Here is a 16,408-nt window from a genome sequence, read left to right as displayed (position 1 = left end):
GCCCACAGAGAGGGCTCTGAGTGCCCCCACTGGCTCATGTGCCATAGGGTTCACTACACAGCTCTACTTTTATGGGTATTAGTCTAGCACTCAGATTATTCCTTTATTATTTCTTACTTTCACAACATAACTAGTCTACCTCTCTTTTCCTATCATGTATATCCTTGATAATGCCATTTCTTAGATGTAAGCTGTAATTGTTAATATAGCATGATTAAAACCCACCTTTGTCATTCCTCTGTCCTTTTAGCCCTTTGCAATTTTGGTTTTTTTAAGACCCCTGTGGTATTCCAGGTTCCGCTGCAATAGAACATTACTGGGAGATTGTTCATGTTAGAAACATGGACTTTTGTGTCAAGAAGGAAACTTGGGTCTTTGAAAGTATTATATGATTTCCCAAACTGAGAAGACTTTTCTGACTCAGCTTTAGATCTCTCACTAAGATAATATTTGCTACTTTAACAATTCAGTGTACTAATCCTACTGCATGTCATAATCCTGGTAATAGCACTCTTCTCTGTTTTTTTTTCCTGCATGGATTGTCAGATTGATCTTTATTTTTTAATGGCTTAAGTATCATTTAGGCTGGTGGTATCAACCTCAAATAGAAGCAAGGACCATTAAGTCATATATAAGAATTCCTATGGGCCATACATTGATTTAGAAAACCACCTGATAATATTTTTTAATTTATATATCTTTATTTTGTTAAATATTTCCCAACTACATTTTAATATGGTCCAAGTGAAAGTGTTGTAGGCCACATGCAGCCTATAGTATATGTTTTATACACCTCTGATTTAGATGATTCCTTAGTTTGATGGAATTTGAAAAATGCTATCTGCATATAGGAATTTTGGAAAAACCTTTCCATCTATCAGAAATACTTCTTTATGTGGATTTTGTGTAAGACAGCCTCCAGGACAGTAACAAACACCATAGTATATCATATTGGTAAGCAAAAAACATTCAGCATAGGTAGAATTTGTGGTTGCATCTATCAAGGAATCTTGAGTGATCTTAATATCATAGATGGGAGACATCTTGTTTGAAGAATGCCTTTAAGGTTGTATTATTTTACCACATCAATTGTTTTGTTTTGTTTTGGGTGGTCAACAAACAATAGAGATTATAGGGTATTTTCTTTTAGGTACTTCAGGTGTATGACTATAAAGCTATTCTGGGCTAGGAAAATGTTCACCCAAAGCTGCCTGTTTTGTTTCTTCATATCTTCAAGGTTAATTTTGATATGTACAATAACATATTGAGAGAGACTGCATGGCATAGTGTAAAGGGTATTGAAATGGGAGTCAGGAGAGCCTTCGGTTAAGTTTTCATTTCTAATGCTTATTAGTTATTTGACAATGTGCAAGTTAACTTATGAGGCTCTGTTTTCTCATACATATAAAATGGGAATAATAATACCTACTTATTAAATTTATGAGAATAAAATTAGATTTTACTTTATTTTATTTTTTTTCTATACCCTTACCATCAATACTTAGTATTTGTTCCAAGGCAGAAGACTGGTAAGGGCTAGGCAATGGGGATTAAGTGACTTGCCTAGAGTCACACAGCTAGAAAGTGTCTGAGGTCAGATTTGAACCTAGGACCTCCCATCTATCCACTGAGCCACCCAACTGCCCCAGATCATGTATATTAAACACTTCACCAGCTTTGTTGTTGTTGCTCAGTTGTTTGAGTCTTCATTACCCCATTTGGAGTTTTTTTGGCAGACATCCTGGAGTGATTTCCCATTCCCTTCTCCAGATTGTTTTATAGTTGAGAAACTGAGGCAAACAGGGTTAAGTGACTTATCCAGGGTCACACATCTAGTAGATGTCTAAGGTTGGATTTTAATGCAGAAAGATGAGTCTTTCTGATTCCAAGCCCAGCACTATCTACTGAGCCACCTAGCTGCCCTCATTTACCTTTTTTGTTTTCTATATAAATGCCATCTGTGTGTGAAGGGGGGACAGGTTGGGATGGGGGACAAGGAGGGATGAGGAAAGCCTATATTCTTTGAGATAAATCTTTAGTCCCTTAAGAGATTTTTAAATTGTATTCAGTAATTCTGGGGGAAACAACATATACACAGTTAAGTAAATATTAAGTACATTTTAAAAATAGAAACTAATTTGAGGGAGTTCAGGTAGGACTTTATTTTACTAGATGGCTTTAATGGAATTAGAGATTCTAATAAATGGAAGTGAGAGATCATTCTCTCAGCCTGAAGGCTAGCCTAGGCAAAGGGATGGAGATGGGAGATGGAAAGTTGTGTATGTGGAACAAGTATAGTGGTGTGCCTGAAATAAAGCATTCTCAGGGGAAGTAACAGTAGAAAGAAAGTCTGGCCCCAGGAGTGGTTTCTTTTTTTTTCTTTTTAATTATTTTTTTTAGGAGTGGTTTCTTATGTGTCAGTTAAAGCTGTTCTTCCTAACTTCCATTTAAGTGCCATTTCTGCTTCCTCTTAGAACTAACATATTGGGCACACTGCACAATATTGAGATTTCCCTTGTCTTCAATTATTATATATTGCTGTAGAAAGGCCAACAAATGTATTCTATTTGGGGGATAGCTGGGTGGCTCGGTAGTAGATTGAGAGTCAGGCCTAGAGATGAGAGATCCTGGGTTCGAATGGAGCCTCAGACACTTCCTAGCTGTGTGACCTTGGGCAAGTCTCTTAACCTCCATTGCCTACCCTTTACTGCTCTTTTGCCTTGTAACCAGTACACATTATTGTTTCCAACATAGAAGGTAAGAGTTTTAAAAAACAACATGTTCTATTTTATGTCTTTATTTTTCTGGTTTCATCCATAAATGTTTTGAAAACAATCCTATTTAGTTAACTTCAAGCCTTGCACATTCTTTTCTTCCTTTACTTTTCACTGTTTTATGAGGTGATGCAGTTAATAATCTTATATTACCTTTTTAACATTATGCAAATAAATTAGCAACACCTTGTCTTTTGAGTAAAAAGTCTTTATTTTCAATAATGCTTGATTTCTGTATGTCCTTTCACTATCAAAGTTGACAGCGTATGTATTAATCTATTTTATTTCTTCTTACAGATATGTAGCATTTTGTATGAAATTTGTAAGTATGCTCCTTTCTTATGGAATCAAGCCGGTTCTGGTATTTGATGGTTGTACCTTGCCATCTAAAAAAGAAGTAGAAAAGGCTCGAAGAGAGTAAGTTATTTCATGTGTTTTAGTATTTCCTCTTCACACTTAGAATGCATTCATTATATTCTGGTTTGGGGGAGCCTTTGCCTTATAGTTGTTCTCCATTGTCTTGACTTAGTTTAATTCCAAATTTAATAATCAATAATTCAACAACTAGATTACGAGAAATAGCAAACCATTCATTGTGGAAGGTGGTTGACTATCTTAGGGTCTTTTTTTGTCCAAAAGAAAAATGACTTCAAATTATTTTGCCCTGAGATATGTAGACTATTATAGTTAAAAATCATTTGTTAAATAGCTCCTGTTTACAATACTATTGTGCTTTTGGAAGAAACCAAAGAAATATAAGACATTGTAGTACCTACCCTCAAGTTGTTTTCAAGCTTGTTGCACATGTCACATTCTGGTATAATGAAGGTTACTGAATATGACTAATATTCACCTGCAGAAGACGTCAGACAAATCTTCTGAAAGGGAAACAGCTCCTTCGGGAGGGAAAAATTACAGAAGCCAGGGAATGTTTTGCCCGTTCTATCAATATCACGCATAACATGGCCCACCAAGTAATTAAAGTAAGTTATACTGTTGCTAACAACTGGGTTATTGTGTTGATTTTATATTAAAATTAATCAAAAATTATTGAAATTTGTTGGGATGGTGAAGGTAATAGAAAAGAAGGATAAGCATTATTCTAGTACTGTTCTCCAGGAAAGAAAGACTCTTCTAACAGACTTTCAAATACAGATTCAAGGAAGAAGGAAAACTGAATTTAACAGACATTAAGCCCACAATTAGTATAAAGCTCTGTACTGTACACTGAAGCTTCAAGGACAAAATAGAGTTTTTGCACAAAAGTTACCAGAATAACATCACTTTAGAGAGAGGTTCTAAGGATTAGGACAACAGCTTGCATGAAATTGAATATTCTGGTTATCTAGTTGATGAAGACTTTGTCTGGGGTTTTGTGTTATAATACCTAAGGGCCAAGAAACTTCTTTTATCTACTTATTCCTTTTAGTTTTAAGTTGAATAATAGAAACAACCTCATTAAAAAAAAAAGGACTTGTGTAGTAATTTTCCTTTTTCTCAAACAAATAAATTGCCCTAATTTCTTAATTACTGGTGGCATTGTAAGGGATTTTCTTATGCAGATCTCAAATGTGGACAATTTCTATTCCAAAAGAAACTGTCTGCAAAAATTACAAATTTACTAATATCAAGACTAATAATAAAATGATCTTGTGTTTGATAGGATTATACTAGATATAGTATACTACTGTGTCTTGTACTGTGACCTCTTAAGTGCTTTTCAAATTCTAAAATCCTCTATTATAGCTTGAACATTGAATTTCTAGGGGTTATTGATAGTCAGTCAGTGTTAGGGCCTGGTAGGTACATGGTACCTTGTTACCTCTTCACACTGATCTCTTTCTTTAGGCTGCACGGTCTCAAGGAGTGGATTGTATAGTTGCTCCATATGAAGCTGATGCACAGTTGGCCTACCTCAACAAAACTGGGATTGTCGATGCTATAATCACAGAGGACTCTGACCTTTTAGCTTTTGGGTGTAAAAAGGTATTTAAAATTTCATCCAAAGATGGCTTTTATTGTTGAAATTGGTAGTGTGGATACTGAAGAGCTTAACCTGTTCCTTCCCAAGAAAGAATTACCTAATTTAATACCTTCATTTAAATAATTTATTATAGAATGTTAATGAAGAAAGGTCTTTAATCTTTTGTTGTTTGCCCAAGAATTTGTAGAATTTTGGTACTTTTCCTAGTAAACCCTCAATGTTTGAGATTTATTATTTTTTATGGTGCTTCATGTTCTTAAAAAATGTTTTCTTGTATTTTATTTGATCTTCATAATAATTCTGTGAAGCAAGTATGATGAGATTTAAAGAATACTGGATGAGTCAGAACATTTGATTCTAGTCCTAGCAAAGGCACTTTAACAAGTCACTTCTGTCCCTCTGTTTCCCTTTCTGCACTTTGATATTTTGTGAATGAGGTTTAAATGAGAAAATCATTGCATTAGGCAAGAGAATAAAAAGACTATCACTTATACTATGATCATAAAAGAAAAATGACTTTAAAGATTAACTTTTTTTTTCCTTCTACTTCACTCAAGGTGATTTTAAAAATGGACAAGCTAGGAAATGGATTGGAAATTGATCAGGCTCGACTAGGAATGTGCAGACAGCTTGGGGATGTGTTCACGGAAGAAAAATTTCGTTACATGTGCATTCTGTCAGGCTGTGACTATCTCTCATCTCTCCATGGGATTGGTTTAGCCAAGGCTTGCAAACTACTAAAAATAGCCAATAATCCTGATATTATAAAGGTATGCATCATTTTACTCAGTTCAAACTTAGTCTCTATAGCTAGTTTGTTTTATTTTTAGTAATAGAATAAACCAGTTGAAGGAAGATAGATTTGAAATGTTCCAGTACATCTGAAAGGCATTGTGTTATGCTGCATAGAACTTTGGAGTCAAGATACCTAGGTTCAGGCCTACTGACACATGCTGACTGTTGATCCTGGGCAAGTCATCTAACTCCCTTCCCAAGCAACTTTCTAAATCTATAAATTATAGAACATTTGCCTATTATTAGGCAGTTAGTAGAACAGATCTAGTAACTGAAAAAAGCTCCCTAAACTGAAAAAATCATAGATCAAACCAGTCTATTAATAGCCTATATATTTCTTTTGCTATTGTTATGTATTAATTATCAATAGGTAATAATTGTGCACATTGGAATAACCCTACCTCCTTTAGAAAAACATGGTATATCATTGTTCTAAAGCTTCAGATTCATTCATTTTCAACATAATACATCTCACATTGGTTGCTAGGAACCTTTTAATGTTTTCTAAATTAACTTTTACCTGAGTTTGAAATGAAGTATTGTTTTCTATTTTCAAAAAAATGAAGCACTCGATACAGAAAGCCCTAAAGGTTGATACTTTGTAGAATCAAGGGTAGAATTGATTCCTTTCTAGTTATACATCCTTTATCTTCCTTGTTCTTTCCTGTTACCTTTATAAAAATTCTAATTTGTTAATTTCTCACCAGAATAACTAAATTCACTGGTCTATTTATCCCCCAAAGAAATTTCACTATTTAAGACAATGCAAATAATCTTAGGGAATTCAACTAAATTAGTTAACTGTTTCTAACCTAAGAGCTTTCGAGTGGAGATTTTTTAAATCTCCAAATAAATTGATTTGTTATATGAAGAAATGCAAACTGAGGGCAGATATTATCATTTTGACATTAGTTTTCATCAATATCTTGTCATTGAATTGAAAAAGAAAGGAATGAAATAAACCATTTTAGTTCAGTTTGCATTCTTTTCTTGTACTTTAGTAGATAATCATTTGGGCTTCCCCATCTGTAACTATTTATGCAGGAGAAAGTTATTTTTATTTTCTTATCCTCCCCAGTGTTACAATAAAACACACTATTAAAACCTTGAGGTATTTAGATAATGTGTCATTGTTTTCTTGTTTAATTGAAGATGACTCATGAGTAACATTTGATGTCCATTATTAGGTTATCAAGAAAATTGGGCATTATCTTAAGATGAATATAACAGTACCAGAAGAATATGTCAAAGGATTTATTCGAGCCAACAATACTTTTCTTTATCAGCTAGTTTTTGATCCCATCAAAAGGAAACTTGTTCCTCTTAATGCCTATGAAGACGACATCAATCCAGATACACTACATTATGCTGGACAGTATCCTTTGTGAAATGAATGGTGGAATTTTACTATGTCCTTCATCTATACTTGTACTGAAAATGTTTTCTGTGGTACATTCTAGCATCAGGAAACTTAGGTCTTAACTTTTTTAAACTTATGTTTGTTTTTTTATTTAAGTTATTCTTTCAGGGAAACATTTCAGAAGAAGCTTTTAGCACCATTTTTGCATTTACTTAAAGCTGGGCATGTAACATTTTTTAAAATGAGGACTAACTTGAAAGTAATATGTATCCCTAGGGTCATTGTTCTGGTTCAAAGGTAATACTGGTTCTTAATAGCCTGGCAACCAAGAGAGATATTTGAGGGTGTGGGAATACAGTAGTAGAGGCTACCTTTAACTGCTTAGACTATCCTTTCTCCTTTAGGAACTCCCAAATATCTAGTCCTCCAGGGCTCTAACCTGACAAAGCACTCCCTAGAATCTTTTCCTTCTTCTCTCCTTCATCTCACTCATATGCAAATAAGTGAATTAAAAACTTGGTATAAGAAAGCAAGCTTGTGTATACTAAGCTTGTGATTTCATGTATATGGATTTTTCATTTATTATCAATGATGATAATATTTTCAGCTATTGAATTATAGAATTTTCTATGGTAGATAATGTGGTTCATTGTTTTTCCTTAATAGATTAACTTTTAGATATACTGATGATACCACTGCCTTTCAAATTGCACTTGGTAATAAAGACATAAATACATTGGAACAAATTGATAACTATAACCCAGATACTGCTACGGTAAATTTTTTTTTATTTACTACCTTTTAAAAGAACACATTTCAATAAATTTTTGAAAGGGTACTGTTGTCTTCATTTGGTAAGTATTTACTTAATTAGGCCTTAAGTTTGAGTAACGATTTTTTACTCTAAGATTAAAAGTAAACAACTTTGTTTGCTTGCTACAGCTTGTCTTTGTAGAAGTTACATTGTTTATCCATGAATAAAGAATAACTTTAAGGCACTATATGGTTATATTATACATCAAACAAACATGTTTTTGAGATAACTTTTTATTCAGATTTATGGTAACAGCTGTAGTTTGGGCTTTTGTACTATCTTCATCTTTCTTGACTTTTTTGTGACATGTTACACTTGATCTAACTATTCCCTTTTGAAATTTCTTTGTCTTCTCTATCTTGATACTTTCCTATTTCTTCTTGCACTTCTCTGACCAGTGAGCACTTAGCACAGTTCGAGGCACATGGTGGGCAATTAAAAATATTTGATTCACTGACCGATTTCTGTGCCCTTGATCAATCATCTTATTTTCATTCCTAGAAGCTGGCTCCTACTTATATTACTTTGAGCTATATATTTTAATTTATTTTTGACCTTCATTATCATGCCCTCTCTCTCATCTCTGCCTCTTGTCTTCCTTCAAGTCCCAGCTGAAATTCCATTTTATATAAGAAGCCTTTCCCAAATCCCCCTGAGTGTTACTGTTTTCCTTTTGTTAATTATCTTCAATTTACCTTATACATATCTTGTTTGTACATGGTTATTTACATATTATCTCCCTCCATTAAACTATAAGTTCATTTGAGGCCTGGGAACACATTTTGTGTTTCTTTGTATCCCTGGCACAGAGCTAGGTACATCATGGACATTTAATAAATGTTATTGAAAGACCTGGAAATGGGAAGATTTGACTAGATGATCTTTAAAATCATTTCTAACCCCAAATCTGTATTGACATTTGGAAGGCTTAAAAGTGACTCTTAAGATTGTTTCTTGCCCAAAGAACCCCAAGGTATCCTTTTCTTCCCTTTGTGGGCCCAGAATGTCAAATTTCTAATGTCTTGAATGTCAATGTCTTGAAGTATAGTTTTGCTGGAGCCACACATATTCAGAAATTCAGAGTTCTGCCTGATTCTTCCTTTTCTTTCTATACAGATACCTAAGGAAAAAAATTTTCAAATTATATAGCAAGCTACTTAATTTCTCCTTTTTTATGCCTCTAATCAAATCTAATTACCCATTCAATTTGATTTATTTGCATCTTATTGTTATGCAATCTGATCATAAAATTTAGAGCTGAAAAATACCTCAGAAAAAAAATCTACCCCAAACCTCTAAATTTATATATGAGAAAACTGAGTCCCAGAGAAATAAAGTGACTTCATGCCTATTTGCCCATCAGGTAACAATTAACATCATACGATTCTAGATATGTGTTGGAAGGAACTGTAGAAGCCATTGAATCCACCTTCCCCCCTCCCCCCCCCTCAATTTTTTGATAAAGAAAAAGATAAGAAGTAAGATTTGAACCTAGCTTTTCTCGACTCCAAGACCAGCATGCTAGCTACTTCTCCATAATGCCTCAAGTAGCTGAACTGGAATTGAATTCCATATTTGCTGACCTCCCCCCAGCCCAGTGCTCTTACTATTACATTGTGTTGTGCAACCATCCTACCTAGTGAGTTGGGGCCGCCCTCCTGGTTTATTCCCAATGATTAGCCTGGTAATCATAGATTATGTATATATTGTCCTAAGATAATTTTTTTATTTAATAATGGAATAGCAATATACCATATGTGCATCTAACATGAATTACAATTTTATAATTAAAATAATTTTTCTTTAAACGTAAATCATGTTCTAAAAGAGGAAAAGCTGTTTTATATGTTGTTTTATGACATTTATTTTTTTAAACCCTTACCTTCAATACTGTGTATTGACTCCAAGGCAGAAGAGTGGTAAGGGCTAGGCAATGGGGGTTAAGTGACTTGCCCAGGGTCACACAGCTAGGAAGTGGCTGAGGCCAGATTTGAACCTAGGACCTCCAGTCTCTAGGCCTGGTTCTCAATCCACTGAGCCATCCAGCTGCCCCCATGACATTTGTTTTTAAATGAATAGAGAACGTATATTTTGAAGTCTCCACCAAACTGAACTTAATGTTTAAGTAGTGCTCACTTATCAATAGAAAATTATTATTAAAGAGTATTGTTTTATTTCATATTTTGTCTAAATTATTCCTCAAATAAATTTCAGGCCATCTTTTGCAATAACAGTTAAGATAAGGTTCTTTCTTCTACCATCTTGTGCAGGCCTAGTCTTTATTTCTTAAGAAATGATCAATCAAAGTCACTTATACTTCATTGAAGAGAAAAAGACCTAAAGATATAAGATATTTCATGAAAAGTATAGGACTGCCAAATAAGGGGCAGGTGTATCTTTAACAGCTGTTCTTTATAAGGGTAATTTATCATATTTATATACTTTATATATAATTTATATTGATTGATCACAAAAGGAAAATAAGTTGACTTTTCCCATTCTAATGGGTATCGTATTTTGTTCTGTTTTTTAATTTTTCTAGCTTCACCAATCAAGAAGTCAAGGGTGGAATGACAGAGTACCTAGTCAGAAGCCATTGAATGTGAATAGCATTTGGAATAGGAACCATTGCCCTAGGCCTAAATTAGATGTTATTGCAAATACTACATGTTTACAGGAAAGATGTACTACTGCTGGCACTGAGAGAATTATTAGTACTAAGGGACTTAATCTTCCAAAGAAGCAGCTATTTATAAAAAGACCAAGAAGTGGTATGTATTTTGTTTTTGTGAAACATTACAGGAAGAGTGTAATAATAGTAGGGTAAGCCTTCTCTAATTTTTTGTAACCTGGTACTTTTCTTTAATTGGTTGGGATTGTTTGCTGATATTTTTGTTTTGTTTTACATGTTAAACCTTATATCTTGCTCATTCCTATTTTCTTTCCCTTGCAATTTATACTTATTAACTACATAAGCAAATCAATAAATCTCCTTAAATAATTTGTACTTTTTTATAACAAACATATTTAATGTCATCATTTAACTGTGCTAATATATTAACTTTATTATTATTTGAACCTGAGTCTTCATCATTTGTTGTAATTTCCTTCAGGTCTATAGAGTGCTTAACAGTGTTTGGCAGATGGTAGGTGCTTAATAAATGTTGATTGATTGATTGATTGGAGATATGTTTTAAGATTAGATCAGCTTTATTTAAATTGGTACCTTTCCCCAAATTTCCATATTTAATGAACACACGTATTTGTGTACAAACATGAACCTACATGGTTTAAATGGCTATTGAAATGTTAATTGGTAGCTTTCTAATACAAAATAATCCAAATAGATTTGTTTAGATTTTACTGATTTCTATAGCCTAAAGTCATTGTAAAGTCAGAGAATCTAAAAGAACTCTTTTCTGCTCCTTAAATAGGTTCCTGACACTCTTTTGAACCTTTTCCTTTTGTGTTCCCTGCATGAACCAACCTAGTTTTGCAAAGCCAAGTATGTCTTCTGCAAACTCTTATCAGTCTTTTCCCTCTTACAACTCTTAGGTTAGGAAAGAATTCAAAATCTACTCAATTCAGGCTTCTACTTAAAGTCACAATCTTCTGCAGTCATCCTGCTATAAAGTCATCCAGTCTCCACTCAAAGGCTGCCAGTAACAGAGAAGTAACTATTTCAAAATAGCTTTTTCCATTTATATATGGCTCTAAATGTTAATAATTCCTTTACTTATACTGAGCCAGAATCAGCCTTCTTGTAACTCAGACCTATTGGTTCTGGCTTTTCCTTCACAGAATTAAACAATGTCTTACCCCTCTCCATGTTCAATTTTTCAAAATAATTATGGTGAAGTATCATGCCATATCCTTTCCCCACATTTTACCTAACTTTCAGAGCTTATCTAAACAGTAATGAATAAAGGGAGAGAATAATTCTAGAAACTAGATAAATAATCTCTCTGTATCAGAACTTCCAACTTACTTTATTCTCTTTCCCCACAGGATATAAATGACCTAAAAAAAAAGAGGAGAAAACTTATGGCCTACTTCTGTTAGAAAAAAAATTAAAGATTTCATACTTTTTGATGTTAGAATATAAGAATAATAATAGTAATAATAATTAGCATTTATATTTCATTTTTAATTTTGCTAGCCACTTTACAAATATTATCTCTTTATCTTCATAACAACCCTAAGAATTAGATGCTATAATTATTCCCATTTTGTAGTTGAAACTGAGACAGACAAGTACCTTGCCCAGGGTCACACAAATGGTGTCTGAGGTCAAACTTGAACTCAGGTCTTCCTGACTCCAGGACAACTATTATTTGTCCCTGGTACTAAGCTGGAAATGCTTTTTTTAAAGGTTGTTGGTGATGGCATAATCACCAAATCCAGTTGTTTTTTTCTGTTCTCATCCTTGGTACTTCAGCAGTGTTTTACACTGTTAGCCACCCCTTTCTTCTGAAACTCTTAGCTTCCTTCAACTATCAACTGGTTTTCCCACCTCCAAATATTCTTTCTGATTCCTTTAGCTCCTTTCTTTTTCTTCCTACATTTCCACTTATATTACTTAACATTATTTAGGTTTCCCATGAATACCTCAAATTTCATATTGCAATTATTTGTACACATATTATAAAAATGTTATATCAACATATATGTTTTGTGTGTGTGTGTGTGTGTGTGTGTGTGTGTGTGTACACACACTTTTTAAACCCTTTCCCTCCACCTTAGAATTAATACTATGTATTGGCTCCAAGGCAGAAGAGTGGTAAGGGCTAGGCATTGGGGGTTAAGTGACTTGCCCAAGGTCACACAACTAGAAAGTGACTGAGGCCATATTTGCTATCCCCTCATATATATATATTTGACTCTTTTTCTCCCTCAGTCACCAAAACTGTCAGTTCTACTCTTTTGCAACCTCAGACACCCATTACTTCCTTTGATTCCCATTGCATTTGCTCTGACTTAAAGTCCCCTTATCCAAGCAACTTGGACTATTATGAACATCCCTTAACTGATCTTATTAAGTCATAGAATATCAGTGCTGCGGAGCAGCTGGGTAGCTCAGTGGATTGAAAGCCAGACCTAGAGACAGGAGGTCCTAGATTCAAAACTGGCCTCAGACACTTCCCAGCTGTGTGACCCTGGGCAAGTCACTTAACCTCCATTGCCTACCCTTACCATTGTTCTGCCTTGGAACCAATATACAATATTGATTCCAAGACAGAAGGTAAGGGTTTTTAAAAGAAAAAAAAAAGAATATTGGTGCTGGAAAGGATCTTAGCACTCAAATTTTACAGTTGAAAGAAACAAAAGCTCAGAACAGTTAAGTAATATCTCAAGGTCACTTATATCTAACTTATATCTTATATCATATTCAAGATATAAACTTCAAGATATAAATAAGATCAAACTTATATCTAATTCAAGATTCAAACCCAGGTCTCATAACTGAATCTAATGGTCTTTTAACTACATAATGTAACTTCCACTTTTTAGTACATTTGAGACCCTTTTGCCAAATTAATACTCCTAAAGCACAATGATTATCTTCTTATACCTCTATTCAAAAAAGTATGACTCCTCAATATTTTCAGAATAAAGTCTAAATAAAGCATCATCTTAACCTTCATGGTCTTTACCTACATTTTCAGACTTTTCTCCAACTATTCAATTAAATTCAGTAAACATATACTCATCTACTCGTGAATCCTGACACTATAAAGGCAAAACCCAAATATCTCCTAGCCTAACAATTATTTTCTTTTCCGCCTCTCTTCCTTGTGTCCAGAATTCTCTTTCTACCTTTCCTATCTCTGTTTGGTCCAAATCCTACCAAGTCACGACACAGGTTAAATGCTTCCTCTCCGTCAAGTCTTCTCTGATCTTTTCTCAGCCCCACATGGAAGTAATCTCTACCTCTTTTTATTGTCATTCTTTATGGTATGTCTTGGGACACATCATCTTTGTGCATTGAGTTAACAAACCTTTATATATACATGTTACTTCCTGCATTGATCTATAAGCTCTTTGAAATTGTTGACCATATCTTTTTATCTGCTTTTTATCTCTTCACCTTCCACCCAAAGCCAGTGTACACACTAATTAAATACTGACCAAATGAATGGATTTGAAACTAGAGATGTAACTACATGATGGAATCATACCATGTACTTTTCAAAGAAATACACTTAAAATTCAGCATATGGCATCCAGAACTGTTGTTATGAAAACCAAAGCACTTAAATTAATCACATTTGCTTGTGAATTATTATGTTTGTGCTTTCTTTATTTAGACTACTCGTTACCATGAGGTCATTTATTTATACGTACAAAGTCTCCTCCAACAGAATGCCTAAAGCATCTGTTCAAATTTTAAAAATAGGACAAAAATAATTATGTATTAAATTTTTGGTGTGGGTCATTCATTATGTAATTGCAGATATAATAGGCATTAAATGTTTATTTACTCATTTGTAAAATTCAGAAACTCTGAAGGGGCTTTTTATGTGATCCATTTAACTTAGCTGCTAGAAATGATTCATAAAAAATAAGTAAATTCATCCTCAGAATATTTATATATACAATGTAATGTTTTTTCCTCTAAGTTAAACAAGTTTGCACATTATGTTTGTATTTAGAGGAACTATCTGAAGATGATCTTTTATCCCAGTATTCATTTTCAATTACTAAGAAAACAAAGAAAGAGAACTGTGAAGATAAGAAGCCACAGAAGTTTTCTGAAGCATTCATCCCTGACACAGGACATGATATTTCCTGTAAAGAAACCTTGACTACCCAGCCTAAAGTAAGAAACAAATTTGCATCCTTTTTGCAGAAGAGAAATGAAGAAAGTGGTGCTATTGTGGTTCCGGGGACTAGAAGCAGGTATAATTATATTAAATGAATCGATTATTTTTTCAACTCTTTCAATCACTAACAAGCTTAATTTAGTACCTTCTGTGTTCCAGCCATTGTGCTAAGAGCTAGAGATACAAAGAAAGATAAAACAGTCTCTGTCCTCAAATCACTCACTTTGTAAGTAGTTGAAACAACGTGTATGTTAAAGTACACACAAAATAAATACAAGATAATAGGGGAGGCAGTAAGTAGCACCTGGGAGGACCTTGAATGGTTTTAGGTAGAAAGTGGTGCTTGAACAAAATTTTGAAGAAAACTAGAGATTCTATGCAGAGGAGAGGAGGAAGGATTGCATACCAGGCATGGAAGAGAGTAGTGCAAAGCCTTAGATATAAGAGGTGTAGAGAACAGCAAGAAGGTCAATTTAGATCAATAATATGAAGACAAAACTAGACTGGACTATAAAAGCCCAACAAAGGAATCTAATTTGTCCTGGAGGCAATAGAGAACTACTGGGGTTTATTGAGTGAGAGAATGCTACAATCGTACTTCAAGAATATCTCTTTGGAAGGCATGTGGAAGATGGAATAGAAAGGAAAGATGTAAAACTATGAGACCATTTAGGAACCCCTTGCAATAGTCCAAGAAAGATGTAATAAGCTTCTGAACTAGGATAGTGGCCTTGTCAGTTAGCCGGTAAGCATTTATTAAGCACTTAATCATGTCCCAGGTACCCTATTCAATCGAAGGCACACAAAGATACACACACACACACACACACACACACACACACACACACACACACACACACGCATGCGCACACACACACGAAAAAACTTGAATTTTAATGGGGGGTGGGGCAGAGAGCAACACATAAACCATTATGTTTAAACAAGCTATATAGGAGATAAATGGGAAATAATCAACAGGGGGAAGCAGAATTAATAGCGATTTATGGAATGGGCATCTATGAAAGTTCTTTCACAGTACATTGCACTTAAGCTGAATCTTTGAGGAACTTGGGGATTCTAAGAAATGAAAGTGAGGTTATAGAGCATTCCTGCCATGGAGGACAGTCAGTATAAAGGCATGGACAGATACAAAAGATAGATTCTCATTTATGAGAACAGTATAGAGGACATTGGCCAAATTATAAAGTTTTGAGAGGGGAGAGTAAAGTATAAGTAGACCAGAGAGATCAGAAGGGATCATAGTGTGAAGAACTTTAAATGCTAAAGTTCATATTAGATTATAATGGTATTGGAATGTAAAGATTGAAATTTAGGGGAGACTGAGGTAGGTAGAAATTAGTTTCTCTCTGTAAGGAGTATTATATTTTTATGAGGTTTATTAAAGGTTAAGGATTAAAGACAATACAGAATAAGAAAAAACACGTGCCTAGGCCAGAGGCCTAGACAAGACCTCACCTACATTATGGAAAGAGCCACGTCTGCTCCAAAACGGAAGTCCAAAAGAGACATAAAAGTCTTTGCAATCAGCTTAAATCCCTTCTTGATCTCGGCCCACCTCAGAATTCCATGAGATTACAAAGCATTTTGGGGAAGTGGAGCAAGGGCTTGTGGGGATTGAAGTCCCGAGTTCGAATCTATTTTTACAGGAAGCCACGAGAGTTTATTGAGCAATATTGTGTTTATTTTGTTCTAGATGCCACATTTTAGAGCTTTAATGAGCTAAAAAATATCTGTCTCAGGAGGGCAGCCAGAGAGGATCAGGTGAAAGAACTAGAAATGCTTATCTGGGAGAAGCTAAGAAGAATTAGGGGAGGAGTGTGACATGTCTTCACTATT

The 16,408-nt window shown here is 34.3% G+C and overlaps 1 protein-coding gene across 2 annotated transcripts in view; it reads left to right on the top strand.

Moving 5' to 3' along the window:
• EXO1 (exonuclease 1) overlaps positions 1-16,408 on the top strand; it is a 42,013-nt gene that overhangs the window by 5,137 nt on the left and 20,468 nt on the right. For both annotated transcript variants that reach the window (XM_001368483.5, XM_016430229.2), the window contains 8 exons: positions 3,072-3,191; positions 3,634-3,757; positions 4,623-4,760; positions 5,316-5,528; positions 6,741-6,928; positions 7,592-7,688; positions 10,270-10,498; positions 14,381-14,627. In XM_001368483.5, coding sequence (XP_001368520.1) covers positions 3,072-3,191; positions 3,634-3,757; positions 4,623-4,760; positions 5,316-5,528; positions 6,741-6,928; positions 7,592-7,688; positions 10,270-10,498; positions 14,381-14,627 — 1,356 coding nt within the window. The remainder of the gene's footprint in view (positions 1-3,071; positions 3,192-3,633; positions 3,758-4,622; positions 4,761-5,315; positions 5,529-6,740; positions 6,929-7,591; positions 7,689-10,269; positions 10,499-14,380; positions 14,628-16,408) is intronic.

Source organism: Monodelphis domestica, chromosome 2 (genome assembly GCF_027887165.1).
Source record: "Monodelphis domestica isolate mMonDom1 chromosome 2, mMonDom1.pri, whole genome shotgun sequence".
NCBI classification, from domain to species: Eukaryota; Metazoa; Chordata; class Mammalia; order Didelphimorphia; family Didelphidae; genus Monodelphis; species Monodelphis domestica.
Note: the sequence above shows the minus strand (reverse complement) of the source record. Positions and strands in the feature narration are given on the sequence as shown.